This window comes from Suillus discolor (genome assembly GCF_016758755.1).
Source record: "Suillus discolor strain FC423 chromosome Unknown F5147scaffold_10, whole genome shotgun sequence".
NCBI classification, from domain to species: domain Eukaryota; kingdom Fungi; phylum Basidiomycota; class Agaricomycetes; order Boletales; family Suillaceae; genus Suillus; species Suillus discolor.
This window is the reverse complement of record NW_024541257.1, coordinates 349,626-376,573: the sequence shown is the minus strand read 5'-3', so window position 1 is coordinate 376,573 and position 26,948 is coordinate 349,626. Positions and strand designations below refer to the sequence as shown.

Here is a 26,948-nt window from a genome sequence, read left to right as displayed (position 1 = left end):
CGCGTATCAAATTTCTATGGCGTTTAGCCTTGAAAAAATCGAACAGCGCGATTTCAAAATCTATAACAAACACAACTGAGCGGGTTCAAAGAGCTTGAAGGAGACTATAAACAACATTTTCGAAGCGACTCATTGCCTGGACCTACATTATGTAAGTGGCTCATGTTACATGTAAACTACTCATCCAAATTTAGATGTCCTTTGCCTCGATGTTGAAACGTACCATATCGACAGTACTGACATGACCTTCCATCACATTCACTTTTCGCTTTAACAAACATGCCGAACTTACAGTTAACGGGTACTGATGCCAATCGCACCGTGAATCCGCAGTCGCCAGATGATGCCAACAGTAGCTTTGACGCCCTGATAGATCTTCTCGCATCGGACGATATACATGATGTTGCGGTAGCGGGTTCACATTCCCATCACACCATCTCGCTGCGGGACGCATCCGGCAAACTAGCTTTTGATAAGATCCGTCTCATGTTCACAACAAAAAATTTAGGCCCTGACAGAATCGATAACAAATCGCCCGATATCCGTCCAGATACCTACCATTTGGATGCGCAGCATGCGAACGATATACAGGATGTATGTGCGTTCATTACCACAGGAATTTTCCGCTGATGGTCCCATCAGGTTCTTAGAAGACGGGGTCTCTCTAGGTCCGAATCGCCGTCAAGCCAATCCTCTGATCGAAGACGGCAGGGATCACACTTGACCTCAGTCAGCTCTTCCGCATTGGATCAAAATATGCGGAGTGCGAGTACACAGACGCAGCACTCCACATTTTCAGTTCACCCATCGCACTATTCCTCCCCGGACGAGTTGGTTCGCATCAAATCTGACGAACAAATTTTTTTATCCCCGGACTCGGACTCGCCAAATGCGCAAATCACTATCATCAATTCTCTGCCCCGTGATAAGATACCGCTCCCTCATCAGGTACTTTATAAACGAATCTAATGTGGACTTCCCAATTCATGACAGTAGGGTAGTTCCACACAGAAAGTCATAACGAGGCCCACAGACCTAGCCGCTGCACCGCTCACGGAATCTTCATATGTATGTGCGGTGCGTTGATCACAGTCCATTTTCACGCCTGATCCTGATCCTCTCTGGTAGGGTAGGGTCAAAGATTTCACTGAACCACTTGACTTCGAAAAACTGAACAGCGCACTCTCACACGCTACCTCTGAGATTCACTCCCTCCGCGATCACTATGCAAAACTCCGCACCTTGATCACGGAACGGCATCTTCCGCTAAATGACTTACAAACAGGGAAACCTTCCACTCAACCCTCCGGCAATCACGCCATCCCTTCATATCAGGCACAAGATTCCGATATACAACGAGGTCCTGAACCCGCTCACTTAGAGGAAATCTCAAACCTTTCCGAATATGAGGCAAAGGATATTCTCGCTGTGAGTTTCTAGCTTAGGTTTATTGTAAAGCCCACGCTGACACCGCAATCTCATCAGGGACTAATCACATCACTACGACTGTCCCCTCATTCTGTCAGAAACCTAGTTTCTAAGTTCTTGGACGAAGGTCCGATTTGTCCACACCCCAATAGTGTCGACGACATCAGGTCTTCTATGGAATTCCTGGCCCGCATTGATGAGTTAGTGTGGAAACGCTCTGTGCCTGTGAACAGCGATGGTCCATATCCACTCTATTCGAGAGCGAATACGGATGCCCTCGTTCAGCGGTTGGTTCTGTGGGAAAAAATCATCAGAGCCCATCACAAAGGCTAGAGCTGCGGCCCGTAATGGCATTCCGCAAAAGAATCGTACTCAGTTGGTTGCGTAACAGTTGCTTCTCTATGCATCTTTTTATTCCACAAGTCGGCTTATCGCGCCCCTCGGCGTTCTGTCAAGTTGGTGCACAGGTTAGTTCTTCTCCCGCGATACATCGTTCCTGTTCATAAATCAATTAAAATAACATACTTGTTATAATTTTGGAGGTCCGGATCAGTGGCATCACTCTTCTGTGTTAGGCAAGTTTAAAACTCGGGGCGGTGTCCTTAAGCGTATAAAGTCAATTGGATTTGACCCACTCTTCACATCCTGATCATGCCTTCCATCCGCGCCCCCTTCCTTCGTGTCATACTCAACACTCGCCTTACCGAAAACAATGCGGCACCAACTAGTAGTGACCTGCAGTGGCAGCCTGTTATCGGTATCGTAGCTGGTTTCCGTAAGTCGCCGCCGTACAGCCGACATCAAAGCTGACTGTGTCAATGTGTCGATCCCGCAGTGTCTATTCTCCTCGCCGTCTACCTCCTTCATTTATTGTTCCAGTTCCACGCTTCAGGCATCTCCCCTCGCATTCCCGGTGAGCTGTCATGTTCCTTATTGATGTGTGTGTACGAACTAATACATATATATCTTTTGGCGCCAGGATATGTGCTCCCTTCAGGCACTCGTCGTGTTTCGCATTCCGTCACTGAAAGCGAGAGGTCAGGCTCGTGGCCCGACCTTTCAAGTCCAGCACCTCCCCCCTACACAGCAAGATCGATCGCAGCTCCCCTCTACACAATTACAGTGCCACCTCGGTCGCTGCAAGGTGGACCAGTCCGCTATCTGCGGAATTACCGCCCTCCGCTGCGCCACCATGTAGATGAACCAATTTCAAGAGGTTGACAGTGTTGCTTGAACAAGTTGCTGCGGATGCACAGCATGTCCGAGCTTTGAAATGCTGTGGATCCGTCCGTTACGCTAAGCGAACTCTCGCTCGCTCGTTCCCGAGATTGATGATTCTCACTGGGTAATACTCGTCCTCGCCCCAAGACCAAGACCATCATTGTTAATGCTCCTGTACGGATACGGATCTCGTCGGATTCTACTAGATGGCCAGCAGTTGCCTACTTAGATGCCTTGACATGTTTCATCTGTTTGCTTCGCAAGCATTGTTTGATGGCACACGCGTCGCGCTTTTTCTTCCATACTCCACGGGCATCTTCTCGCCGCATATCCCAATTTCTTGCGCTTACATACTTGGCCGGCTAGCGCCGCATCAGAAACGTCACGTATCGGATTCTTATCGTTTTTATACACATTATCGGACTGCTCTTGATCATGATGCTCCGCTGTACCCTAGCCGAACGAGGCATCTTTGTCGGACGATTCGGGAATTCCTTTCGATATGATCTATGGCAGTATCTATTGCGGGAGACGGTTCTGACAACCCTGTGAATTATGACGGAGCGCGTTGTTCTTAGAATTCGACATGTTATGCGGAACATTGTCAATTTCGCAATCACAGATAGGATTAAATCTCGTATAATTCTCACAGGAGTAATAATAATGCGACGCATGTGCGGCCTATGTCGTAAGGATGGGTCCTTGTTGTTGTCGAATTGGCTCACTAGTACATATATAGATACCATCTTCGCCCGAGCACTCATTCACTCGGTTAAATATGCCATGGAACTTCCCTCAACATGTGCGAAGGATACGGAGGCATCGGTTAGCCCCGAATTGTTGCTCTGGGAGAATATTCTCAAACATCAGCTTGATATTTGAACAGGACTATGACATCGGGCTACCGGGTAGTAGTAGTGGCCGCTGTTGCCGGAAGGTGGTTCACATCAAGGCAACAGTCCATGATCCATGACGTCGCACCTCAAGAATCCAAGCTAAGTGCCAAGTGAGGTGCACATTTACTTCTATCCGAAAAATAAATCAGAGCTCACGATCGCGTGCACGGATTACACATTGCTAGGTACTGGCGCAAGACAAGACAAGCTCGAGATATTCTGTTTAGCCGGTCGAAACGAGTTCTGCGATACTGTCTAAATGTTAGCTTCAGGGTGAATCTTATTGTAATCCAAAGGGAGTCTTTTCACCACGAAAAATCAAGCTTCAAGCCGATCTTGGATGTGGTAGTTTCTAGTGACAGCCTGTGGCGTCGTGCTGTGTCCGCTTCCATTCTTGATAAGAACAGTGCACCGTCAGTAAGGTGTCTAGTGGATAAGCCTGTATAAGTACACAGCACAATGAGTGTGATGTGATAAATGAAAGGGAAGACGTGTTTCTGGCTAACTCGGTCCCAGCGACGGTTACCTATAGGTAACTCTTTGTGTTTTTAATAAATTTTAACGTGCCTCAAATAGTATAAGTAATCCCGCATCGTCATCGATTTCACCGCAATTCACGTACATTGCAAGATGATTGACCGGTGTTTAATTGTGAATAACCTCCACGTCATTTGTGTGTGACGAGCTGCAATAAAAACGTGTCGATAATAACTTATATAGAAACTGGTCTAAGTTGCGAGTGTACTCTGACGGAAACAGAACAATACGTGAAACCAGGTTGTATGTACCACTGGAGTAAATGGTGTTTAAAACCCAACCAAGAATCAAGTCTACACGGCTGGTCTCGCCAATCAAAGCCACTGACTTTATTTTTGTTCCCTTTCACCAGCCTAACGTACATACATCAATCTGATCACACGATCCCGGATAGGGGTGTAAAACGGCTGACGGAAACGGCGGACCGGGGAAGGACATCCAATGAGGCGGTTCACGAAGAAGGGGCCGGGGGACACTTCTCAGAAATGATTTTCTATATGTGGAGGCACTATGTCCTACAACAAGACGAATAAGTAGGCGAGTAAGCAGAGGCGCTCGGACTATAATAGCTTGAGGCCCCATCGTAGGAAAAAATATGGACCATGACAGCCAAATCAACCGCCGTCAGGCACACGAACATCATGTGGTACCCCCAACCAATTTTCGAGCACCATAGGGCCAGCTTCTGGAAACACAACGGTTGACACAAATGTTCCGGCCATCAAGAATGCCATGCCTGGTGCGCGTATGTGCGATGAGAATATCTCGTTGCATCAGTCTAGAACAATACTGCTCCGAAAAGAGAAGCATCAGTTGCAAACTGAAGATACATCCTTGAAAGCTCAGATTGGTCGAGCAATATGTGCTAACAGCGATCCATCCGGTGGCCGCATTCGCCACAACAATCCAAACACCTTCGAACAGGGAACACAGCATGGTCAAGATATGTCCAGAGTACTGCAAAGACTCACAACGCCGTCCCACGAGAAGCCCCCGTGAGGAAAGCGAAGGAACCTCCATTAAAATCGGAATAATTTCCGACAATCATACATGCTACCCAGTCAGATATGAAGCGCACCACAATAAGCATGGCGTCAATCACGGACCCTGCAACGAGGACATTAGCCAGAATTGAGAACACGGAAGCGGTTGTCATCGTTATTTGTCTGCCGTATCAGTTGCACATCCAACCATCAGCAAATGCACCGCAAACACCACTTGCAGAGAAAATTTCATTGATTGTGCCTATGATACATCGCGTTTGAATATGCTGTATTTTCTGTGTTGAAGTACGTCAGGAATCCTGGTTGTCCGAATGCATATGTCAAAACGCTGTTCGCATTACCATATGTTATTTATGTCAGACTGCCCAGCGTCAGGATAAGGGTAGTCCTTATGTTATACCGCGCGTAGTGAGCAGTCATGGTGGATGTAGGCAGTGATTAGGGCGCCTAGGATGCATCTGTTCCAGAGCATATTATTTGCCCATGATGGTCAGCTAGATAGGCGAACCTAGTATTTTTGGATATAACTTGGCATCTCATGTGGTGCACGGCGAGCCGAAATAGTCTGACGGGGCAAGTTGGGTTGAGTCAACAGCTAGAATATTATCATCAAGTGAAACTTTCATCCTTGCCAAGAAGAAAACACAACACTCACAAAATCGATATTCACAGTAAAAATAAAGGAATCCCGAGTCTTGCCGCGGAACTCCTGGTTGACCTCAGACAAGCAAGACACTGTAAAATGTTATGTGGTGTTGAAGCCAGGCTAGTTGATCCGAACAGTACTGCTGAAATAAGGGCAAGCTCCTTTCGAATTCGTGATGTTGCATGCTTTTGTCCTCAACTAAACAAAGACTTGTAGCGAAACAGTTATGTATTCGAGCTCGAGGGTATCTTTGCCTGGAGCATCGGCACCTCTAAGCGGAGTATGAATGTTTCTGTGTCCGTCCTTGTGGCCAGGCAGGGAGCGGGAAAAGAACAGAGTGTTGGTGGCCACGGAGGGGCGGGCAGAGTTGAAGCGGAGCATGAACATACAGGGCGCGGGATCGGTCGAAACACTGAGCGGAGTTTAGGCTCTGCTTAGAATAGCAGAGCGGCGAGGCCCGCCGGCGTGTGTTCTGATTCAAACTAACCCTAACCCCATAAAACGTCTGACATGGGTTCATGTCCCTTCGGTTGGCACTTCCCACCTAGCCACCCTTTTCTTCGTTTCCTTCGTTTCCGTTGCTTCGTCTCTTGCCATGGACTACGACAGAAAATCGACTGTATCCTCGTTCTATGGAGGACGCAGAGGCTCATTTGATGCCCTGAATCATTCACAATCTCCCGATTACGCTCCATCTGGTCGTCCACGAGACGATACTTCTTCTTTCTATGCTGATCGACAAACACGGACGAGCCATGATATGTTAACGGGTGGACAATCCGCAGGGTATAACGCATCATCTTTTTTTGCCGCCGGACGCCTAGAACCGCTGAAAGGCGGACGTGATGAGGAAGAAGAAGCTCCGGAAGCTCAGACCTGGGATGTTTATGCAGACTTTAACAACGCCGGCCCAAGATACAGCACTGCTTTCGGCATTGGGCAACATCAAGAAGCAGGGTATGCGCGTGAAAGAGCTAATGTGTCCTACCAAGCTAACCAATACCCAGCTATCACCAGATCCCCCCACCTCCGCCTCCGCCTGGTGCCAAGACAGACGGTGATGCCGACAGTGCGCACACTCCGGTGGAGCTGGTTACAGTACCTGCACTCGGTCCAGAATGGCAGCTATCTGAGATGAAAAACATGACTAAATCGGGTCGACGAGAAATTAAGAGTGAGAAGCGGAAAGAGAAGTGGAAAGCCTGGCATCGTGGGGAGACGGGTTTGTGTGGAAAGTGGTTCACTAAAAGGTTCCTTGCCTTCTTCATATTTATGTGGGCCGCCATGTAAGTCATTCTCGTCTGCTCAAGCACGAAGGTATTGAAAGACTATGTAGCATTGGCTCTATCCTCGCAATCACCATCCCTCGAGTCCCTGGTCTGTCGATCAACAACTCCACACCTCTAGTTGCCGCCACTGGGAGTTATAATGCTTCTATTCCAACTCAATTCTCCCGGTACCCAGCCAATTTCTCATTTCCAGCGTACGCAGATATTCAAGTTGATACCACCGCCAATATTATTCCCCTTACCTTCAACCACATCTCTGCACAAGTATGGGATCCGACCACGAATCTGCAAGTCGGCACGGGTTACTTTGGAAAAGATACACTTCCCGCCAAGGCATATCCCAAGATCCAGATCCCGCTCAACTTCTCGTATGTTGCATCAAATGACACAGATCCTACGTGGAATGAGTGGTATAATGCCTGCAAGAATGCTGGGATTTATGCTAACGGGACAAGGCCAGGTCAGTGGTGTATGTTATGATTGCTTCTGTTTGCTCATCAGAATCACAGGCGTAAATTTCCAGCTCATTCTTACGATGGATATTGCCGGGCTGCCGTCAACGCAGTCCCAATCCACACAGGTGGATGCAGCCCCTTGCCCTATTGAGCTGCCCATCAATGCAGACTGATGGCTATCTACTGGACTCATTTGCGTGTCGCCGCTTGTCTACCTGCTTATTCTGGTTCTCCTGTGTCATGGGACGTTGCACTATCTCCGCTATTACATAGTCTTGAATATCGGACAAGATGACAATCCGTCGTTATTTCACGGTCTGCGCATTCGCCTTACCATAGTCTGTCTTTATTTTGTCTTTTCATTTTAGTATTCGTGGCGTTACTCACCATCACGATGTGCAAACAGATAGTATTGGATTATAATTAATGCTGGCATCGATCAATGATTCTGGTTCTATTTTCTGATTCTCACTTCGAGTTTCGTGGTGGCTTCAGGTTGCCAGCTTATAAGGCAGATCCCAGGGTTTACAACCCTGGATGGTTGAGCACAATCGCTTATCGCAACGCCGCACTATATGTACGCCTCGCACTCAGATTGACGTCGCTTACTTTCCAGAACTGGAGCAGCAGAAGCTTCGATTCTCGATGACGAGACTTACGCACTTGACCTTCTTCCTGCAATAGTCCCCACGTTGCGCCCGGAGCTTGCTCGTTTCCCTGATCGTTTATAAGAGATAAGAAGATGCATGCCGTGGATTTTTTACGCGTAAACCCATTTTCTGCGTCTCGACCAGATGCAGGCGGCGTATTCGGCCAACGATATCATAGCGGCAAGGAGTTTGCAGGTCTACACGGTGCGTTCCCTTGTCAACCCGACAGTCGTTGATAATAATATGCACCGCCGCCAGTACCTATATAGTGCGTATCACTGTCCGAAGTCCTTCCATGTTCTAAACACAGCTCAGCGTCAATGGCTACATTCTGGGTAGGATTGTCCCAATGTATTGCGGTTCCGTTTGATGTTAAACTCTCTTGCTCAGATCTACGATTATGCTTGTTCGTTTCATCAGGAGGTAATTTACTCGTTCAATTTCAATTTCATATTAACAATCTTTTTATAGTGGACGTTCCTGCTTCAGTCACGCTGGTCCAAGGTGAAAGGCCTTTATCTCGTCGCACGATACGTGCCTTTTCTCCTCTTAGCCGGACATTTATATAGTACGTTCGACTCCTAGACTCATGTCATGAGTTGATCTCGTGCTTCAGTGAACTTCATTCCAAATGAGAACTCTGATGTATGTGAACGCGCAGTGGACTTGTTACCCCAACGACGTTGACAGCATGACTTGCCAGAAATGCCAGTTGTTGAACAATATTTGCTCATGTGCGTGCATCGTGCATACATTCAAACACATCCTCGCTGAGCCATACCACTCACAGGTTTCAGCCTGATATCAGTCTTTTGTTCTGAATGTATATCTCCCTTCCCGGCAAAAGCCTCACGATCCTGATCACATCCATACAGGCTTTTTTGTCCTCAGGACATATACGCTCTGGAACAACAACAAAATTGTGCTCGCCACCATGATCACTACCTTCATTGTGAGTCCCATCTTCACTGCACCTCGAACTTGTGTAAGTACATCTGTCAGGCTGTCGTCATATCATCCATAAGCTATGCTTTCGCCACTACTGCTACTGCACCATGTACGTGCTTCTACCTTTGCCTTGGCGTTCTACTACTATTCACATTGCTCTTTCACAGGGACGACCAGCGGGATCCCGGGCATCACAGGATGCTACCAGAGCTCGTCCGTCGTCCAGCTCTTCATACCATTTCTACTCTTAATTGGGCTTGAATTTGGTACGTTACCTGGGATGGGGTGTCTATATGCGCAGACGCGCGCTAACTGACGCTCTGTAGGTCTCTTGTCCCTCACGCTCATACGCGCTATACAGAGCTGGCGGTCGAGCAATAGCCGTATTTACGCCGTCCTGGTGAAGCATAACATATTCTACTATGCATGCGGTCTGTGTGAGTCAGGACATACACAGGTTTTTATGCCATTATCCTGTGCTCATCGACAATGTTCCTCGTTACAAAAGTCTTCTCGGGGGTAAATGTCTTCACGTTGCTGCTCTTCCATGTGCGTGAACCCTCAAATTTCTCCATCACCGAGTCATTGATTATCTATACCCACAGTACGGATATCAAGCCATGTTCGAAGAGTGCGCATTTTTATCTTGCCGTGCACAGACTTACTAATAGCACCCCCAAACTCATGCCTATATGCAGTTTCCAATTCGTCATTCTCACGATCCTTGCCACGCGCATGCACCTCCACCTATGGCATACAGACCGACATGCACATGGCTCTAGCGCCTTCGTGTGCATTCCTATGTCTGACATTTCATCCGCGGGCAGTCCGACGTGACGTTCGGCGTTGTTCAAACGTTCATGGAGTGGCGCTTGAACTGTACGAGGTTAGCAGAACTGAGCTTGGTCAGATCTGGGATCTGTGCGCTTAAAAAAATGCAGTTTCTGTTGTGGGTGGGAGCTGCGATGGACCTGTTTAACATTGGTAGATATCGAACTTCCATTGCTTGCAGTGGTAGATAAATGTATTCAGATCAAGATTTTGGGTGTGCTGAAGTCAGAACTTGAAGCACTCCAAACTCGAGCAATGGAGAGGGCTATGAATGGTTTACACTTGACCTGTGACACAGGCCATCATTCTGAAACGTCGGTATCATTCATTGATGGTATGACTTCAAAATTTGCTAACCTTTAGTACCTAATCCGATTCTTTACGTACTCACCTTCGGCGGGGTGAGTGCAAATTCCGATAGGACTAGCTCTATTCGACCGACACTTGATAAAGGGAGGTCCAAAGGGGGGAAACCGGCCGACTCAAGGCAGTGCAGTGGCTGATTTATATTTGCCAATGATATTGGTTGCATAACACCGCACACCGTTTCAACGTCGTTGAAAGTGAAACTTCGGGGGTTTTCAGCTGGAGATATATAAGCAGGTGCATGTGTGTCCCTTGCGTGCAAGACAAAATTTCTGCCTCTCGACCGAATGGAGACGAAGTACTCATCTGAAGATATCGCAGCGGCGATGAGTTTGCAGATTTACGCAGTGCGTCTCTTTGTTTTCGATACTTTGAAGGGCTAATGATATCACATGTCATCAGCACGTATACAGTGAGTACTTATCTGGATCACTCTTCCTTGTCCTTACACAACTCAGCGTCAATGGCTACACTCTGGGTGGGCTTGTCTTGATGTCTTTCCGTCCGCTGTTAAACTTGCTTGCAGGTTTATGAATACGTTTGTTCACTTCAAGAAGAGGTAACGCTTCGTCATAAGCCTCATTTTTCGTATATATTGATCATCATGTTGTTTAAAGTGGACATTCCTGCTTCAATCGCGGTGGACCAAGGTAAAAGGTCTTTATATCGCTACCCGATTTTTGCCTTTTCTCCTTATAATCGTACATCTATATGGTACGTTCGGCTTCAGCTTCAGCACAGATTGTTCCGGTGATAGCTTAACTTGCCATACTCCAGCGAACTTCATTCCGAACGAGAACCCTGCTGTATGTGAACTCGCGGTAGACTTACTGATTACCATCTGACGTTGCCCTGCAGAAATGTAAGGTCTTGAATAGTATTTGCTCAGGTATGTACACGGTACAGACATTTATGCACATCTTCACTGAGAGTCCTCTTTTCTACCACAGTTCTCGGCCAGATATCAGTCGGTTTCTCCGAATGTATTTCTCCTCCCCCTCAACATGCCCACGTTTTTGATTCAATTCATTCAGTCTTCTTCCTCCTCCGAACATATGCACTCTGGAGACATAATCGATTCGTGCACGTTTTCATACTGACTTTTACCCCCGTGAGTTCAATGTTCTCGTACCTCAAGGCCATTGTAGATGTATTAGTCAGGTTGCCATGATAGCATGTGTCGCCACTGCCTATGCCTCTATTGTTACCGCATCTTGTACGGGCTTTCGCCTCCTAATCCTGCCCACCATTCACATTCTCTCCACTCCCACAGATCAGACCAGCGCAATCCCAGGCATCACTGGTTGTTATAGCAACAGCAACCTCTTCGTATCTTTTCTTCTCTTTTTTATATTTGAACTGGGTTGGTCAATTCGGACATATGTATACACAGATGACCAATGTTTCTTTAGGTCTCATGTTTCTTACGCTCTTACATGCCATACAGAGCTGGCGAATGACCAACGGCCGTCTGTACACCATCCTGATGAAAAGTAACATTTTCTACTATTCATGCAGTCTGTGTAAGTCAAACCACACACATCGTCACTCATTTTTCCATGCTCAAACTTCGATGATTCTGGTTTCGGAAGTATTATCAGCAGTAAACGTCTTTACGTCGCGATATCTCCATGTGCGTAAACCACTCATGCCCTGTATAGCCAAGACACTGATATTCCGCATACCCAGTACCAGTACCACGTCATGTTCCAAGAGTACGCATATCCAAATTTATCTGTGCATTCATACTGATAACACCCCAAACATACAGCTACCAGAGTATCATCCTCGCGATCCTTGCCCTGCGCATGCACCTGCATATTTGGCAGATCGACCAGCAGTCACACAACATAGATGCCATCGCTTGGACTTCTCTGTTCGATGTATGATCTGCGGGCAGTACATGGAAGGGATTAACATAGAATCTTCAGACGTCGGTCTTTAATGAATCAATAGTGAAGTGCATGCGTCAAATGGATGGATACAAAAGAAAATACAAGTGATGTCGGGATAATCGCACAGAAGATGTCGGTGTGTCAAAACGCATATGCAACTGCTCGCGGGGAGGGCAGGGTCGCTGTTGGGAGAATATATTACCCCGCATTCTACTTGAAAGCTAAGTGAAAGGCAGATGAAGACCGTAGCATGGGTGACATTACTAAAGACTCACTAGCGAACCAAGCACGTGTGCTAGCCTTTGTAGCTTCATCGCTTACCTCCATCATGGATAGGTACAATTCAAGGCCTTCTGCATATTTACCTGTCCGAAGGAGTATAATGCACAAATGCATGTTGGCAGATTGCCACAGCGACTTGAGGTCCCAGCCGAAGAGCTGTAAAAATACGGAGTTGAGCAGGAAAAATATTCTCGGCTGCATCGAACAATGTACCATTGTGAATTCATCGTACATAGTATGGATTGGCAGGTTGGCAAAGAACTTGCTCGCCTTCGCAGCGGCAGTGAAAATTTCAACAGCTTCGTTGTAAAACTTGTTATCGAAGGCAATGGTTCCTAGTTGGACTTGCAGATACGCCTGATACACAAAGCGCAGACGAATCAATTACGCACAAACCAGTGCATGATCAAATGAATAATGCTCACCTCCACGACAAGACAGGCAACATGATCTACACTGGGACCGGCAGCTAGCTCTTTGACACGCATCATTGCCGCTTCGTGTTCATTTGCATTGAACAATGCGATAGCCTGAAACCCTTCATGAGGCTTGAAGCGTGATGGATGCAAAACAAATATAACCTGCCTTGATCAAGAAAAGGAGAAGGGTGGTCTTCGAGTCTCCGTTTGCGAACGTGAACGCGAAGTCAAAGGCTGCCCCGGCATCGCGGACATTCTGTTTGCCGCAGAAAGCCATACCTTTGGTGATATATCCTATCAAAGAAGGCTTTATGTTGAGGGACTACATTGAGATGATAGTTAGCATATTTTAAGGAGGTATGATGCGTCATTGTCACCTTGGCCGCATTTTGAAGGGCGCGGTCCCAGTCGAGTTTGCGAGCCATAATGAGTGAGCAATTAGCATAGGAGATGTGGTTGGTGGCATTAGCTTGGATCTCTTGCGTGAGTAGCTCTTCAGCCCTTGACAAGTCTCCCGTAATAAATGCTTCACGGACGGCCGTGGTGACAAGGAGGATCTGCATGAAGTATGCTCGTATTACAATTACATTATACGATCATAGGATGGAAACATGCCTTTGGATCAGTGCCTTGGTCTTCAGGGCCTCTCTGACGATTTTCGAGGCTGTAAATGTGCTGATCCTCGATGGAAACCCGCTCGGTAAGTTCCCAGATCTGATTGTCACCAGCGCCACTTCCCCAAAGCTGAATTTTTGTGTGGTCTGAGGCGGATAGGTCTAGGCTGAAATTCGTGCCATGGACCAATATCCTGCCGAGCAAGAACAAATTTACATCGAGATATATGCGGTATGAGAGACGTGCAAACCTGATGCCTTTAGCGTTCTTGACGTCCGAGTCTTCGATATCCCACTTGAAGGGGTTTGATACAGCAATGACTGCAAGGCCATTTTTGGGGTTGCCTTCGATCCCAAGATATTTTTCAGTGCGGCAAGACTTTATGAACCACCCGGTCTGGTCTCCATCACGCTGGAAGGTCCACTGCGAACCAAGAAGCTAGTCAACACACAGCCTGTCCGCGACGGGATGATAACTTACCGCCTGGTTGGAGCCATCATGGGGGGTAAAACCGATGACTATGTTTATGCAATGTTAGTGATTCCCCTGCAACCTGGAGCAGGGATGATGCTTACTGGAGTGGTTATCATTCCCCGAGAGGTCGATAGCAGTGCCTCCCCGACAATTTTTGAGCCTGTAAGTGTGCTGATCTTTAATGGAAGCTCGCTCGCTGAGTGCCCAAATCTGATTGGCGGCGTGACCCAAATTTTCCCAAAGCTGAATTTTCCTGTGATTTAATTTATCCTTGGATAGGTCTAAGCTGAAATTTGTGCCATAGACCATTATCCTGCCGACAAAAACCAATTTACGATCAGACATGCGCAGTATGAAAGACATGCGCACCTAACGCCTTGAGCGCCATTGACATTTGAGTCTTTGATATCCCACTTGAATGGGTCTGATACAGCGACGACCAGGTTGCCATTTTTGGGTTTGCCTTCTTCAATCCCAAGATATTTTCGGGAGCGGAAAGACTTTATGAACCACCCGTTTTTGTCGCCATCGCGCTGCTGGAAGATCCACTAAGAACCAAGAAGCTAATCAGTAAGACCTGTCCGCAGTGGGATGGAAAGTAAGCGCATTACCGCCTGGTTGGAACTGTCATGGGAGGGAAGACCAATGACTAAGTTAAGAGAATATTAACACTGGCTTTAGATACCCTGAAGCAGGGACGATGTGCTTACTGGAGTAGCTATTGTCATCCGAGAGGTGCACAGCAGCACCTCCCGTATGGCAGCTTTTCAGGGTGTACGTATGTTGGTTCTTGACGCGATCCATCGTAGTGCTTTCTTGCCAGAATGCGGCTGTCGACTTCAAGTGGAACACTGTACTTATACCAAGTACCTGCCCAGGGAATAAGGAAGCTCAAATGTTCAACGCCCAACGCCCAATGCCTACTAATACCCCCAACCTCAGGCTCGTAGCCGAAATGAGTATTGACACGCATCGTTGCATCCTCGTGTTCATCCGAGTCTGGATTGACTTGAATGCAACAGGCTGAAACTCATGATGAAGCTCGAGGCGTGAAGGATGCAAATGAAATTTACATCATGATGCATGATGACCTGCCTTGGAGAAGTTTGCACAAGTTAGATTTCCATCAATCTAGATTTTAGGTCTACTCACCAACTACTCACTACTCCGAACTTACCAATTCAGAGTCGATCTCCATCTGAGGGCTCGGATGATCCGACGGTTCCGATCTATTCAGCGCTAGCCTCAGCTCCAACAAATTCCCACCACCAAAAAGATGTGCAGAACTGTGCTATTTTTTCCACGGCTCGATTGTGGTTTGACTCTCCGTTGCACTCACATCGTTAGATTCGTTACAGTCGAGCTAAAAATTTGAAGCACTTGGACTCTATCGCGGTGAGTATGTTGGCGTACGTGCTCACCATTGGGGCATGTCAATTGTATCCTTATCCTGCTGACAGCAACTACAGTGGTCTACTTGTAACCGGTCCCCGGATGATGCATGACAAATTTAAATCGCTGATCCATCATATATCAGATCTCAGCCTTGAGCGACATCACACGGGGCAAACTAGTAAAATCAATCAGCGGCATCGGGGAGTTGAGGCGCAAGCGCCATTACAAGTTATTTAAAGCTGAGTTGAACAGTCCAGTGTCATTTGTCCCCGTACGATAGGACGTCGACACGTCATCCCAAACCACCTTCCATGCCGCAGCTGGCACCACAAAAATACCAAATCAGATTCAGTGTTACCAGTGATTGACATGATTGTAGCTCTCCGCTCGGTAAGAAGTTCTCGCAACACAGATGGACAGCCAGTATCAACATACTAGTCGTTCATCTCAAATTTCAAATGACATCGTAGCTCCGAACAGTGCCTCAGCATCTCTCATGTCATAGGCCCCTCCGAGACAACCACTGACCAAAGAGATAAAGGATAAAGCCTATGACTGGATAGAAAGATTTGAAAGAACCGTATTACAAAGAGCGGATGCCAAAGGTGTGGGCTGTGTCTCTGGGGTTATCTAAGCACACTTAGGTCAGTTGGTCTAAAATAGCGTGTGCTCAACTAGCCCGCATCATTCGCAATGCATATACTACCTGAAGAAGTATGACGTTTGACGAGGGGAGGAAACAAACAGGAACAAGGCTTTCTGAAGGAAAACTAGAATGGAGTCATGGTGGCGAGGACAGTTAAGATTCGTGATAGGTATCGGCGAGGTTTTCACTGAGGAGCGGTTCAGAGGCGCAGGAGGGTAAGGCAGCGACCCTGATGCCTATGATGCTATACTTAGTGAAATGATGAGATGCCATAATTGTCATAGGCCTCTGCTCAAATCGGTGTGTCAGTGGGGAGCAGGGGTTCAGGTTGACTGGATAGCAAAAAACATTTCATCTCAGTCAATGAAGCCCATAGTGCTGATACTAGTGCACTGGCCAATGGATAACGTTCTCGTATGCTGAACGGCCATCCTGAAATTAAAAGTTACAATATTTTGTACAAGTTATTATTTATTAATTGTTCGACTTTCACACTTTAAGCTCCGTAGTGCTGCGATCATTGTAACTGAACCTATGTTCCTAATAATGATGTTCACGCCCCCATCTTAATCCGCTCCCGGCTCATATATAAGATAAGAAGCTCACGATGTACATTCTGCAGAACCCTTTTCACATCTCGAACGAATGGTGACAGAGACGGAGTATTCGAACAGCGCTATCGCAGCAGGGAAAAGTCTGCAGCTCCTCGCGGTGCGTCTTTTTCTCGTCAATACGAGGATCGTTGATGATAATTGTACCATCAGTACATCTACAGTACGTTCTGTCTAAAATCCTTCTCATCTGTCCTAATACTACAGCTCAGCGTCGATGGCTACATTCTGGGTGGGCCCTTTTCAATGCATTCTTGTCCGTTGTTAAACTCGTTCGTGCAGGCATACGAATATATTTGTTCACTGCAACAAGAGGTAATGCACTTGCTCATAACAAGTGTCGATTTTTTGTTGTTACTGATACTCTGCTCAAAGTGGACGTTCCTGCATCGATCGCGTTGGACCAAGGTAAAAGTTCTCTATATCCTTACACGATATGTTCCATTTCTACTCCTCATCACGAATCTATATAGTGCGTTTCACCTCCCGAAAACACATCTCCCAGATGATGAATTGACATGTTGTGCTTCAGCGTGCTTCGTCCCAGATGATAATCCAAGTGTATGTGAACTTGCAGTGCTGACCAGACGAATGATGCTCACCGCACGATGTCGCCAGAAATGTCGGACATGGGTCAACATCGGCTCAGGTACGTACATCTTACATGGCCGTATGCACACATCCTGATCGAGAGCTATCTTCCAGGTTTTAGCATAATATTAGGCATTTGCTCCCAAAGTACATCTCCTTCCCGCAATATATACGTCTTCCTCATCCGATTTATCAGGCTTTTTCATCCTCCGAACGTGCGCGCTATGGAACAACAATAGAATCGTGGTCGTATCCATGCTGTTAGTATCTATCGTGAGTCCTCACGTGTTCACCACACCTAAGCTGGCGATAGATTCATCAGTCAGGCTTTTGTCGTAACATCCATCAGCATTTCCTTTGCTGCTAGTGCCACAGCACCATGTACGCGCTTTCATAGACACCTTGCTTATCATTACCATTCACTCCACTTTCACAGTTGCAACCAGCCATATTCCGGGCATCGCAGGCTGCTACCAGGTTATGAGCAATATCCAGCTCTTCATACCGTTTCTCCTTTACTTTGCGCTTGCACTGGGTAGGAAACTAAAAGCATGTTCAAATCCAAATCGGCGCTGACAGATACTCTCCCCAGGACTCATGGCCCTCACGCTCATACGCGCCATAAAGAGCTGGCGGACGACCAATGGCCGTTTGTATGTTGTCTTGCTGAAGCACAACATATCCTACTATGCATGTGGTCTTTGTGAGTCAAAGAGCACGCACGCCGAGCTGTATTTTCGTGCTCATCCAAAATCACTCTCGTTCCTACAGTGTTCTCGGTGACGAACATCGTCACATCGCTGCTCCTCCATGTGCGTAAATCCCTCACATGCCTTGATGATCGAGCTGTTAACATGGTTATGCATATCCAGTACGCATACCACGCCATGTTGCATGAGTACGTACTACCACATTCTAACTAGACATGCCCGAAACTTACACACATGTAGCCTCCAGTTTATCGTTCTTGCGATCCTCGCCACAAGCATGCACCGCCATCTCTGGCAAATGGACCTGCATACACACGTGTCTGACGCCAATGTGCGTTTTCTTTTGTCCGAATTTTCAACCCCAGACCGTATGGCGGAATATCTTGTTCCATGGGGCGAAGTTTGAGCTGCACGATGACTGGTGGGGGTCAACTAGATCGGTTCCGGGATACGTTCAACTTATAGGAATATATTTTCTGTCTTGGAATGTATTTGGGCGGCCTAGGTATTTTTGATACCGATAGGTGTCAGGCTTCCTCTGCAAGCAATGGCGGATCAGTAGATACCGATCAGTGCTAGCATTTGATTGTACTAGTATTAATCAGAAGTAGGGACTGACGACGACGAGAATCGATACATTGGATATGAGCCCTTGCGATAAGTAGTGCTCTCATCAAACATGGCAGTAAGTATTAGAGTTTGCACATCCAAAAAGCTGTGACCTGCACAGATCAGTCTTTAGGGTTCACTAGCTTGGTAGGGCAGAGCTCAACGTTGCAACTGCCTCCGACAGGTCACGTAACATTCACGATCCATTTTTGCCTTTCAAACGAATAGTCTCTGATGTGGCAGTTTCTGCTGATGCGCGTTGCTACTAACAACCTCGCTCATGTCACATACAGTTTCCAGTTCGTCATCCTGGCGATACCGTGACTACTCGCTACGCGCACTGGCGTGCATATCCATCTCTGGAATTTGGACCGGCACATACATGTCCCCGGGCCTTCTTTTTGTTAGACATGCCCGCAACAGACCGTACTGCGTGACCTCTTGTCGCGATTCGCCCGGCTCATTCGGTGTTGTTTGTGGAGGAGATTTCAAGCTGGCGATGTCACTTTGGATGTATTCTAGAGACCTGGTTAGGGCGCGTGGGCCAGATTCGGGATCCACGCGCTTGAATAGAGGTTCTGCTGCGGATCGATCGATCATGGGCGGGAGGTATTGGGGAAGTGCGTTCGGATTGAGGTTTTAACATCGACAGGTACTAAGACGTGAATCGAGCACAATCAGTCTGAATGTGCTGGAGTATGACCTGCGAGTAAGCCCGACGGCAACGAGTATTCAGTACTCAGTGTTAATCATGATCATGATGTAAGTAACTTTTATTTGAGTACAATCACGTACCACTGTGCATCAGGTAAACTTTCGGCGCTTCATTCCAATTGACGGATGCAGTTGACCCGAATCCGGTAGCACTTTCACTTCCTGTTGCTCCTAGGCCTAAGTAGTACCTGAGACAACGAATCTCATAATTAGCCCTATATAAAGGAAGCTGTTCAAATCTGGCGCCTTCATTTGCTCGTCTGCTTGCGATACTACCATTTACCCATGCCTCCCCATGATCTTCCGCCCCCACCATCTTGGATAATCCCCAATTTCGTGTTGAGGGTGGAAGACTTATCACATCCTGGGGCATCAATCTTCTTCGATTGCGTCAAGCCCAAGGAAGCACTCAAGCTCGCAGTTGAAGCATCTTATACCTGGCTATATACCCCGCTCACGGCTCCAACACAGTGAGTACTACGCGTTTTCAATTCACTATAAACATGTTGCGAATCACCTGTATTCCCAGCGTCAAGACTATTACACTCGTTCTCAGACCATTCGATGGCGTGGCGTACACTTGTGGCACGCATGAGATGAAAGAGATTAATTTCTCCCTCGATTGGATCAAATCATCAGAGGCTCGGGCACAAGATGAAATACTAGGCGTGCTGGTTCACGAGGTCGTGCATTGCTATCAGTACAATGGAAACGATACATGTCCGGGGGGTCTTATCGAGGGTGTTGCAGGTGTGCATGTTTTGACACTATCCTTTGAATTTTGTCTTCAGAACTACTCGTAGATTTTGTGAGGTTGCATGCTGGTCTTGCACCACCACACTGGAGGCGTAGAGCTGAGGGGAAGTGGGACGCAGGGTACGATGCTACGGCATACTTCCTCGACTGGATTGAGGAGCGCTGTGGCGAGGGGACTATCCGAAAACTTAATGGATCCATGAAGGATTCGATATACAGAGTGGAACTCTTTGAGAAGGTGACTGGAGAGAGCGTGAGCTCCCTGTATGCACTGTATTGTGAACACTTGAAACAGACGGGGTAAGGTATCTCATGCATGAACGTTTGAAGTTTTGAACCTTGATATATCGATACAGCTTGATATATGAGACTAGTAGAAAATATTTCCGTAGAAGCTACGGAGAAGTCGTAACATATAATGAAATGCACCATGATCTGTTGTACAAGAAACACGACACAACAATATGCCCAAAATACGGCTAACCTTCAATCTCTCTATCAACATGACATGGATGAAGACACCGTATTGCAATCAACACGCTTGAAGGATCTGGGGAGCAAAACCGTTCTAAAAAAATTGGAATTGAATCAGGATTTGTCACGTGTTTTCCGGTAAGCACCGAAAATAATTACAGACAAGTAAGGCCCCTATTTCCTCTTTCTTTACTCCTACTTTCATTCACTCAGCTGAAGAACACGAAAGTATCATCACAAGACCGACACACTTTTCCCTTAGCGATTCGCACTTCTCATGCATTACTCTGAGTCACACATACACCAGCTGCCAGTGGAACTTTTACAGCACATATTTTCACTCATCGTCAATGACATTTCAGACTGTCCTAGTATTTTCAAATTGAGCAATCGCCGTATCTCTGGGAATTTTTCCAGCCCTCCCCTAGTCTTCACCCGGGTGTGCCGCCTTTGGCGAGTCACAGCACACTCAACACCGGACCTTTGGTCCCGCATCCAGGTTACGCTTCCCGGTGGAGACGAATCATTGGAGCCATTTCTTCCATGTCTGCTTCAATATTGGCTCGCCTGTTCTGGTGGTCAGCCTCTCACCCTTCGCATCAATCGGGTCACTTTAGTCTGGGATTTCTTCATATTTAATGCCAGTTGCGGATCCGTACAAAGTTACAGGTCACTTTCACACGCAGATCATCGACTTCTCGAGATTCTTCAAGCCGAGAGCAGGCGGTGGGAAACGGTTGTTGGTGTGTTACTCGGAGACGAATGGCTCAATTCCAAGTTAGATACGCCACGACTGGGAACTCTGGAATGTAGCTGGTCAGGTCTTGACAGATTCAATGCACCAAATCTCCGTCAGCTACGCATCCCCAAGGGCATCGAGGACATTGCTACCAGCCGTATTCTTACTTGCAAAAATTTACGACATCTTCGTGTCCAATACACTTCCTCCCAGATCATCCGTTTTATTTCCGTCATTTTCCCTCTTCTGCAGACAATTGCGGTGGCGGTCGTAACTGGTGATCATGATAACGCTACAAGCCACTCGGTCACGTATTCTTGTCTCGAATCATTAACTCTGCCCCTGCCCTCGGATGATGATGATTCGGACTGGCTTACCGAAGTATTCGGCGGCCTTCATCTTCCTGTATTGCGGAAATTAAATCTGGTGGGATACCCATGCAAATTGAAGATTGATCGCACTATGGCTGCGTTGGCAGTCATCGCAACTTGCAAATTGGAAGTGATAGACTTTCAGACGATCGCGCTGCAGGAAGAAATCAATGTGGATGTTGTTGAGCCGTTGCTCTCAGTTGCGAAGGAGATTTCGGTCGGATCGGTGTTATTCCGATGTCGCTCCCCGCGCAATTAGCCAACAGACCATACACGCCCTACTGTGTTGAAACATCTTGGGGATGGCAACAATCTTCTTGTGGGTGAGTGGTGGATTATTGTGCGTGCATAACGTAGTTCATGGCGAGTCTAGGATAAAAAGATACTCCAGTCCATCCAGGTTTTTGGCATGTATCGGTACAAGGACGCCCTTTCGGTTGGCTACAAGAAAAAAGGGCATTGACAACAGTTGGGGTAACTCTTACTATATATTACACCCCGAGAAATGCTCTAAGATCAATGGAGACTCCGGGAACACAGCGAATTTAGTTATTAGCTTTCCTTCTAGCTTCGTCGTCGTTTATTAGCAACTCGGGAGCGCCACAGATGCGCTTTATAGCTTTCCAAGGAGTTCCTGGTGATACTTCTTGACTTCTTCCATGACGTCAGACTTCGCGGGCCATCCGATAACGAGCCCCTCCTCGTCTGACGCATCAGGTTTGGGAATAACATGGAAGTGTACGTGGTCGACGACCTAGACGTGTAAACCAGTGTCAGTCGATACTGTCTAAGCCCAATAAAGAAGGCGTAGACAAACCTGGTGTGCGATGCGGCCGTTATTCTTAGTGGTGGGGTCAGCTCTGCAGGTTAAACGGCAGGGTATGGGGAGAGGGGACGATAATTGTATATGGGAACGCGCCTGGAGGATGTTGTAGTTTTCAAGCCCTTGTGCAGCGGCGATCTTCTTCGCGATGGGCAGCACGTCCGTAAGGTATTCATCTGGGAGCTCGTGAAGCTTTGCCGCGTGGTCTATTATGCACATTAGCGCCTTCACTCGTGAAATAATCCTTTCCGATCACGGCTGACGCACCTTTAGGGATGATCAGAGCATGACCCTTGGAGAGGGGGCCAATATCAAGGAATGAGTAACTGATCTTTGGTAAATAGGTGCCAATGATTTGACGAAAGAAAAAGGACGAACGAAGTTTCTGTCTCGAGGAGCTTGAAGCTTGGGATCTCGCCTAGAACACAATAGCGCCGTGATAAGGTGGTGTAGTTGAATGACGAGAAGAAGTCAACACACCCTTGATGATCTTGCAAAATATGCAGGTGCTGAGTGATCTAGAGGATGTTTGTTACACTCCAAAAGTATAATGGAAGGGAAGAATCTGACCGTGCTGCTGCCGCCATAGTGGTTTGAGTTGAGGCAAATAGCGAAGGCTCTGTTACGGATGCCAGGTGGCGTGACGCGCCTTGATCTCACACGTGACCAGGCTGACAAAGTACGCGTCTTTCGGGAATCGGCTTGGTTAATTCTCCTGTTCGCTTCACAACTTCTACTAGTACAGGCTGCGCAATTCAAGCACCCATAGCATCGTGGTCCCGCAAACCTGCATCCTTGCGTTTCTCTATTCGCTCAATGCAGTTCTGTGATTGTGATAATCTATTTTTTCTCCCAACACTTTTATTGAACGTCTGTCTACTTTGCGACCTTGGTTCTTAACATCCCACACGAGCTTTTCTTCTGCTTCGTATCCCTACTGGCTAACTCGTAATCTCAGTACCCTGATCACATTTTCCGAGTCTTCGTCTAATCACTAATTTCATATCTCTTTCAGATCCACATGCCCATACTCATAGAAACGTGTCGAGGCAGACTATTCAATCTCTACACGTTTACCGTTCGTCGGCGCACGTGTTTGAGAGAGAGCAATGGGAGGCACTGGAAAAGTGTCTTGGTGCGTGGAAGGCGGGCCTAGCGAGCGTGCTGGGGGTTGTTACTAGTGCACAAAAGCGCGGTAATGGTTCCGCTGTAGGTGAACTCGTGCAGCAGGTCACGCAGACAGGTGGGAGCGCTCAGGTCGATGCCGTGTAGCCTACATCGGGGCTCTTCCGTTCAATGAATCAAGGTCATGGTTGTTGGCTGCAATTTGTGGGAACGCTGGGGAAGTTCGTTGTCGTTCATTTGAACATGACTTCGGTTTTGATATCGGACGTCCAAAACTCTCTGCTTGTTAAGATGAGAAGACACTATCAACGCCCGGGGATGTTCATTATAGCAATGTTGCGCAGCCAACATCAAGCGACTCATGTATACATATATCCCTGCTCCCGTTGGCAGTCATGCAACCACTTGACACTACTGGGCCGGCTGGTGGTGATTTGCTTGGGAGTGCTGCTACGTACTATGCAGCGCAGTTCCTGTCAGTCATGCAATCACTTGTCACTGATAGTGCTTTGCTTGGGAGTGCTGCTACGGGCTATGCACAGCCTACAGGTTCGATATGTGTATGTACCTGCTTAAGCAAATTCCACTTGCTGACGATACGGTATATGACAGACTAATGTACATCCAACTGTTGCCTCAAAATTTGAACCGGATCAAGGTAAGTACTTGATCCGGTGGTAACACAGCCATTGACATGCGGTGTCAGCGGCCCGCAAGGCGCCTGCAACTACAGCGTGCAAAGCTCACCCAAATAGCAGGCCTCTTCATCACTTTCGCCCCATATCTCTCCTTCCTCTCAATTGCTGACTTTGCACATTATTTCATTGTTCAGTGTCTGTACAACGCAACATCCTTGTCATGCCACAGGAAGAAGCTGAGTCAAGCATGTCAACGAGATGAGGAGAAGCGCCATTGCACTCATCGACATATCGGACGAGTGCGAAATATCTACCACCATATGGTGCACAGGACCGCCAGGATGCACTTTGGGAAGGTGAGCAGCTACCTTGTGATACCTACCCGCTGACTCAAATTGGAATCAGGCGGGAATGAAGCGCTTCCTCCTGCGTGGCAACAGTTTAAGACGTCGTCGGATGGTGAAACACTATATCAAGATGACACGCTCGTGATATTCTCGAGGAACCGACCTTTACCAGGAGTGCGACTAGGTGAGGGATCAAATTGCGACAAGGAGCGACGAACTCACGTTGAACATAGATAATCCTGGAGATCTTGCCGTTCTTGGATGGGAATGGCACATCTCGCCACTTGGTCAGTCCTACTTTGTCAACCACAATACTCGGACCACGTCGTGGAAGAAACCAAAGCCAGAACGTCCGGCAGGAAGCTTGATGCCAGAGTGCATCATCGAGGGTCACTCTCAATGCATGTGGAACCTTGCCTGCTTGAGTAACAGTGGCAATATAATGAGCGCGTTTGACGATAGTTCGATTCGTCAGTGGAAAAGATATGGAAAGCCTGTGGGAAAACCTTTGAATAGTGATGGGGGAGGGATAGGTCCAATGGCAGTATCCCCAGATGAAACAATGGTCATTTGTGGAAGCGCAGATGGCAGACTTCAGTCGTGGAATATAAAGGAGGGCAGCATGATCGGCGACCCATGGGAGGATGATTCAGTGCACGTGAGGTGCCTTGATTGGTATCGCAATTCCCTGGAGATAGCAAGTGGATCACATGATGGCACCATACGACGTTGGAATCCAAATACTGGTCGACAAATGGCACCGCCCATAGAGACCAGTCACGGATGGGTTAATGCCGTCAAATACTCTCCACAAGGCGACAAATTCATGAGCGGCGGGAAGGGTCCGATCTGCATATGGTCAAGGGACGGCAAGCTGCTTATCGAGATCAAAGGACATGACAGTACAGTGATGTCATTGTGTTGGTCGAAGGACGGCGCACACATCTTTTCTGCCTCGGATGATAACACCATCCGAAAATGGCGGGCGATTGATGGACAGGAACTCGTTGTTCTTCGGGGTCACACCCGCACCGTCAGATCCCTCTGTCTTACTCCCAATGAAAGGTATATTGTTAGCGGATCGTATGACTGCTCCATTCGCATCTGGGATCTCGAGACCAATCAGGCTGTCGGAGATCCACTCTTGCATGATGACCAACTCTTGGCTCTTACCATGTCCCGCGATGGAAAATACATTGCCAGCGGTGGACTAGACAAAAAAAAATATGTATGGAGTCTAGAGGCGGCGCTCAAAAATGTTGTGGTATGTATGCGTTTTGTTGTCTAATTTCCCTTCCTAACGGTTTTGGCCATCTAGGGCGCAGATGATGGCGATGTAAAGCTCGAGGCAAGTCATCTATGCCTCTCTTTCACACTACATCTCACTTTTCACTAGGGACGTCCAACCCAACCGAGAGTTGTGCACCCACCAATCGTGAGAAACCCCGCCTTTCCCATATATCTCGTCAGACCTTTGACCCCGTCTTGCGTCTAATCAGCAGGCCAAAAGAACAGGACCGGTAAGATATGTTAGTGCATTTTCTTGTTCTTGACCTTCTCGCCTGACACCAAGATACAGGGCAATGATTTCTTTGGCAACGAATCAGACCACACGTCTCGTCATGCAGCTCCTCCCGCAAGCCTATCGTCCCTCATTCGTTGGCGTCGTTTGCTCAGTTCCATACATTTCGGCACACGACCTGCAAATGCATCTCAACCAATCGAACGACAGTCCCGACACTGGAATTTCAACTTCAAGTTGTTTTCTGGAGGACATTCCACACGCACCGTCGACGTACCTCTTGCTCAAGATGAAAATGTGAGTGACTCGTCGTCCCTCCAATTTTGTTCCATTACAGTACACTGCAGAGATATGGCATTATCCCTGAAACTGATGCGGAAGCGGCTGCAGCTATGCAACGTGCGAACAGCGACCAGGTCGACAGTGCAACGCTATCAGATCAACCAGCAGGGGCACAAGCATCTCAAGCACGGCCAACAGAAACACATCAGTCAACCGGTGTGAGGGGAGAATTTTCCTACGAAGTTACCTGTTGCTGCTGCGGATGTTACTTTGGTCGTCCTCCCACTTCGCGTCAGTCATAAAATCATCTAGACACCCTGTGACTTGACTGTCTCTTACGCATCATGTATCTTACATATAGCTCGCTCCGTCCCATGTACAGGCGCACAAAATTGATATATTTCTACGCGTGATCGAAGCGAGCATGAAGTTGTACCAATCTGAGTGTACCAGTGTAATGACCCACCCGCTAGAACATCCGAACGGCACAGGAGATCGAATACAAACAGGATCAGAGTGTGCAAAAAGGATAAGTACTGAATGACGATATACCATAATTATGCATGGATGACTGTGTGATCAAGCGCAATTTGTCGTAGTATACATGATCATGTGCAGCAGCTGAAACCACTTGTCAAA

The 26,948-nt window shown here is 47.5% G+C and overlaps 10 protein-coding genes across 10 annotated transcripts; 8 read left to right on the top strand and 2 right to left on the bottom strand.

Annotated features, from left to right (window-relative positions):
- Positions 1-696: 696 nt before the first annotated feature.
- F5147DRAFT_20238 (uncharacterized protein) lies at positions 697-1,920 on the top strand. Its single transcript, XM_041428564.1, has 4 exons — positions 697-948; positions 1,002-1,068; positions 1,129-1,428; positions 1,486-1,920. Exons 1-4 carry the CDS (start codon positions 890-892, stop codon positions 1,759-1,761), a joined length of 702 nt encoding a protein of 233 aa, XP_041296362.1. The 5' UTR covers positions 697-889; the 3' UTR covers positions 1,762-1,920.
- A 159-nt stretch (positions 1,921-2,079) lies between these two features.
- On the top strand, positions 2,080-2,649 carry F5147DRAFT_770242 (uncharacterized protein; the record flags this gene model as incomplete). Its single annotated transcript, XM_041441134.1, has 3 exons — positions 2,080-2,203; positions 2,264-2,341; positions 2,408-2,649. The coding sequence occupies 3 exons, from the start codon at positions 2,080-2,082 to the stop codon at positions 2,647-2,649; spliced, it is 444 nt and encodes a 147-aa protein (XP_041296361.1).
- A 3,578-nt stretch (positions 2,650-6,227) lies between these two features.
- Positions 6,228-7,933, top strand: F5147DRAFT_19838 (uncharacterized protein). Its single transcript, XM_041428537.1, has 4 exons — positions 6,228-6,689; positions 6,740-7,018; positions 7,069-7,481; positions 7,531-7,933. The coding sequence occupies exons 1-4, from the start codon at positions 6,328-6,330 to the stop codon at positions 7,647-7,649; spliced, it is 1,173 nt and encodes a 390-aa protein (XP_041296360.1). The 5' UTR covers positions 6,228-6,327; the 3' UTR covers positions 7,650-7,933.
- Positions 7,934-7,949: 16 nt separating this feature from the next.
- On the top strand, positions 7,950-10,287 carry F5147DRAFT_20074 (uncharacterized protein). Its single transcript, XM_041428554.1, has 17 exons — positions 7,950-8,330; positions 8,385-8,394; positions 8,442-8,461; positions 8,517-8,549; positions 8,598-8,694; positions 8,743-8,771; positions 8,830-8,860; positions 8,917-8,949; positions 9,002-9,078; positions 9,129-9,183; positions 9,242-9,340; positions 9,401-9,511; positions 9,583-9,623; positions 9,680-9,705; positions 9,773-9,960; positions 10,016-10,219; positions 10,269-10,287. Exons 1-15 carry the CDS (start codon positions 8,271-8,273, stop codon positions 9,909-9,911), a joined length of 861 nt encoding a protein of 286 aa, XP_041296359.1. The 5' UTR covers positions 7,950-8,270; the 3' UTR covers positions 9,912-9,960; positions 10,016-10,219; positions 10,269-10,287.
- F5147DRAFT_678597 (uncharacterized protein) lies at positions 10,173-12,464 on the top strand. The gene is made up of 16 exons (XM_041436211.1): positions 10,173-10,219; positions 10,269-10,618; positions 10,674-10,683; positions 10,730-10,749; positions 10,798-10,830; positions 10,889-10,985; positions 11,049-11,077; positions 11,130-11,160; positions 11,222-11,254; positions 11,306-11,382; positions 11,433-11,487; positions 11,545-11,634; positions 11,684-11,794; positions 11,864-11,904; positions 11,961-11,986; positions 12,043-12,464. The coding sequence occupies exons 2-16, from the start codon at positions 10,559-10,561 to the stop codon at positions 12,158-12,160; spliced, it is 831 nt and encodes a 276-aa protein (XP_041296358.1). The 5' UTR covers positions 10,173-10,219; positions 10,269-10,558; the 3' UTR covers positions 12,161-12,464.
- A 991-nt stretch (positions 12,465-13,455) lies between these two features.
- On the bottom strand, positions 13,456-14,265 carry F5147DRAFT_570673 (ricin B lectin domain-containing protein; the record flags this gene model as incomplete). Its single annotated transcript, XM_041431001.1, has 4 exons — positions 13,456-13,675; positions 13,733-13,905; positions 13,963-14,000; positions 14,058-14,265. 4 exons carry the CDS (start codon positions 14,263-14,265, stop codon positions 13,456-13,458), a joined length of 639 nt encoding a protein of 212 aa, XP_041296357.1.
- Positions 14,266-16,507: 2,242 nt separating this feature from the next.
- Positions 16,508-18,620, top strand: F5147DRAFT_678565 (uncharacterized protein). The gene is made up of 15 exons (XM_041436210.1): positions 16,508-16,708; positions 16,762-16,771; positions 16,821-16,840; positions 16,891-16,923; positions 16,984-17,080; positions 17,141-17,169; positions 17,227-17,257; positions 17,314-17,346; positions 17,396-17,472; positions 17,526-17,580; positions 17,636-17,734; positions 17,792-17,902; positions 17,971-18,011; positions 18,072-18,097; positions 18,150-18,620. Exons 1-15 carry the CDS (start codon positions 16,643-16,645, stop codon positions 18,313-18,315), a joined length of 894 nt encoding a protein of 297 aa, XP_041296356.1. The 5' UTR covers positions 16,508-16,642; the 3' UTR covers positions 18,316-18,620.
- Positions 18,621-19,396: 776 nt separating this feature from the next.
- F5147DRAFT_678556 (plant basic secretory protein) lies at positions 19,397-20,534 on the top strand. The gene is made up of 4 exons (XM_041436209.1): positions 19,397-19,702; positions 19,762-19,982; positions 20,036-20,293; positions 20,345-20,534. Exons 1-3 carry the CDS (start codon positions 19,518-19,520, stop codon positions 20,290-20,292), a joined length of 663 nt encoding a protein of 220 aa, XP_041296355.1. The 5' UTR covers positions 19,397-19,517; the 3' UTR covers position 20,293; positions 20,345-20,534.
- Positions 20,535-20,739: 205 nt separating this feature from the next.
- On the top strand, positions 20,740-21,258 carry F5147DRAFT_570489 (uncharacterized protein; the record flags this gene model as incomplete). Its single annotated transcript, XM_041430992.1, has 1 exon — positions 20,740-21,258. A coding segment is annotated over one exon (519 nt), but the record flags the coding sequence as incomplete, so codon positions are not given.
- Positions 21,259-21,763: 505 nt separating this feature from the next.
- On the bottom strand, positions 21,764-23,007 carry F5147DRAFT_678546 (HIT-like protein). The gene is made up of 7 exons (XM_041436208.1): positions 22,962-23,007; positions 22,774-22,856; positions 22,663-22,721; positions 22,492-22,601; positions 22,390-22,413; positions 21,947-22,326; positions 21,764-21,892 (listed from the first exon to the last, which is right to left on the bottom strand). The coding sequence occupies exons 1-6, from the start codon at positions 22,980-22,982 to the stop codon at positions 22,186-22,188; spliced, it is 438 nt and encodes a 145-aa protein (XP_041296353.1). The 5' UTR covers positions 22,983-23,007; the 3' UTR covers positions 21,764-21,892; positions 21,947-22,185.
- Between the last annotated feature and the right edge of the window lie 3,941 nt (positions 23,008-26,948).

Coding starts and splice junctions, on each gene's coding strand:
- F5147DRAFT_20238 (XM_041428564.1), top strand. CDS start 890: ATGCGCAAATCACTATCATCAATTCTCTGCCCCGTGATAAGATACCGC. Junction 949..1,001: donor AGATACCGCTCCCTCATCAG/GTACTTTATAAA, acceptor ACAGTAGGGTAG/TTCCACACAGAAAGTCATAA. Junction 1,069..1,128: donor CGCTCACGGAATCTTCATAT/GTATGTGCGGTG, acceptor CCTCTCTGGTAG/GGTAGGGTCAAAGATTTCAC.
- F5147DRAFT_678597 (XM_041436211.1), top strand. CDS start 10,559: ATGGAGACGAAGTACTCATCTGAAGATATCGCAGCGGCGATGAGTTTG. Junction 11,255..11,305: donor ATCAGTCGGTTTCTCCGAAT/GTATTTCTCCTC, acceptor CAATTCATTCAG/TCTTCTTCCTCCTCCGAACA. Junction 11,905..11,960: donor TTACGTCGCGATATCTCCAT/GTGCGTAAACCA, acceptor CCGCATACCCAG/TACCAGTACCACGTCATGTT.
- F5147DRAFT_678556 (XM_041436209.1), top strand. CDS start 19,518: ATGCCTCCCCATGATCTTCCGCCCCCACCATCTTGGATAATCCCCAAT. Junction 19,703..19,761: donor CCGCTCACGGCTCCAACACA/GTGAGTACTACG, acceptor CTGTATTCCCAG/CGTCAAGACTATTACACTCG. Junction 19,983..20,035: donor TCTTATCGAGGGTGTTGCAG/GTGTGCATGTTT, acceptor AACTACTCGTAG/ATTTTGTGAGGTTGCATGCT.
- F5147DRAFT_678565 (XM_041436210.1), top strand. CDS start 16,643: ATGGTGACAGAGACGGAGTATTCGAACAGCGCTATCGCAGCAGGGAAA. Junction 16,841..16,890: donor CGTCGATGGCTACATTCTGG/GTGGGCCCTTTT, acceptor TCGTTCGTGCAG/GCATACGAATATATTTGTTC. Junction 18,012..18,071: donor TCACATCGCTGCTCCTCCAT/GTGCGTAAATCC, acceptor ATGCATATCCAG/TACGCATACCACGCCATGTT.
- F5147DRAFT_19838 (XM_041428537.1), top strand. CDS start 6,328: ATGGACTACGACAGAAAATCGACTGTATCCTCGTTCTATGGAGGACGC. Junction 7,019..7,068: donor ATATTTATGTGGGCCGCCAT/GTAAGTCATTCT, acceptor AAGACTATGTAG/CATTGGCTCTATCCTCGCAA. Junction 7,482..7,530: donor TGCTAACGGGACAAGGCCAG/GTCAGTGGTGTA, acceptor TCAGAATCACAG/GCGTAAATTTCCAGCTCATT.
- F5147DRAFT_678546 (XM_041436208.1), bottom strand. CDS start 22,982: ATGGCGGCAGCAGCACGGTCA. Junction 22,857..22,961: donor TGGCGGCAGCAGCACGGTCA/GATTCTTCCCTT, acceptor GACTTCTTCTCG/TCATTCAACTACACCACCTT. Junction 22,414..22,491: donor AAAACTACAACATCCTCCAG/GCGCGTTCCCAT, acceptor CCCACCACTAAG/AATAACGGCCGCATCGCACA.
- F5147DRAFT_20074 (XM_041428554.1), top strand. CDS start 8,271: ATGCAGGCGGCGTATTCGGCCAACGATATCATAGCGGCAAGGAGTTTG. Junction 8,550..8,597: donor CTTGTTCGTTTCATCAGGAG/GTAATTTACTCG, acceptor ATCTTTTTATAG/TGGACGTTCCTGCTTCAGTC. Junction 9,624..9,679: donor TCACGTTGCTGCTCTTCCAT/GTGCGTGAACCC, acceptor CTATACCCACAG/TACGGATATCAAGCCATGTT.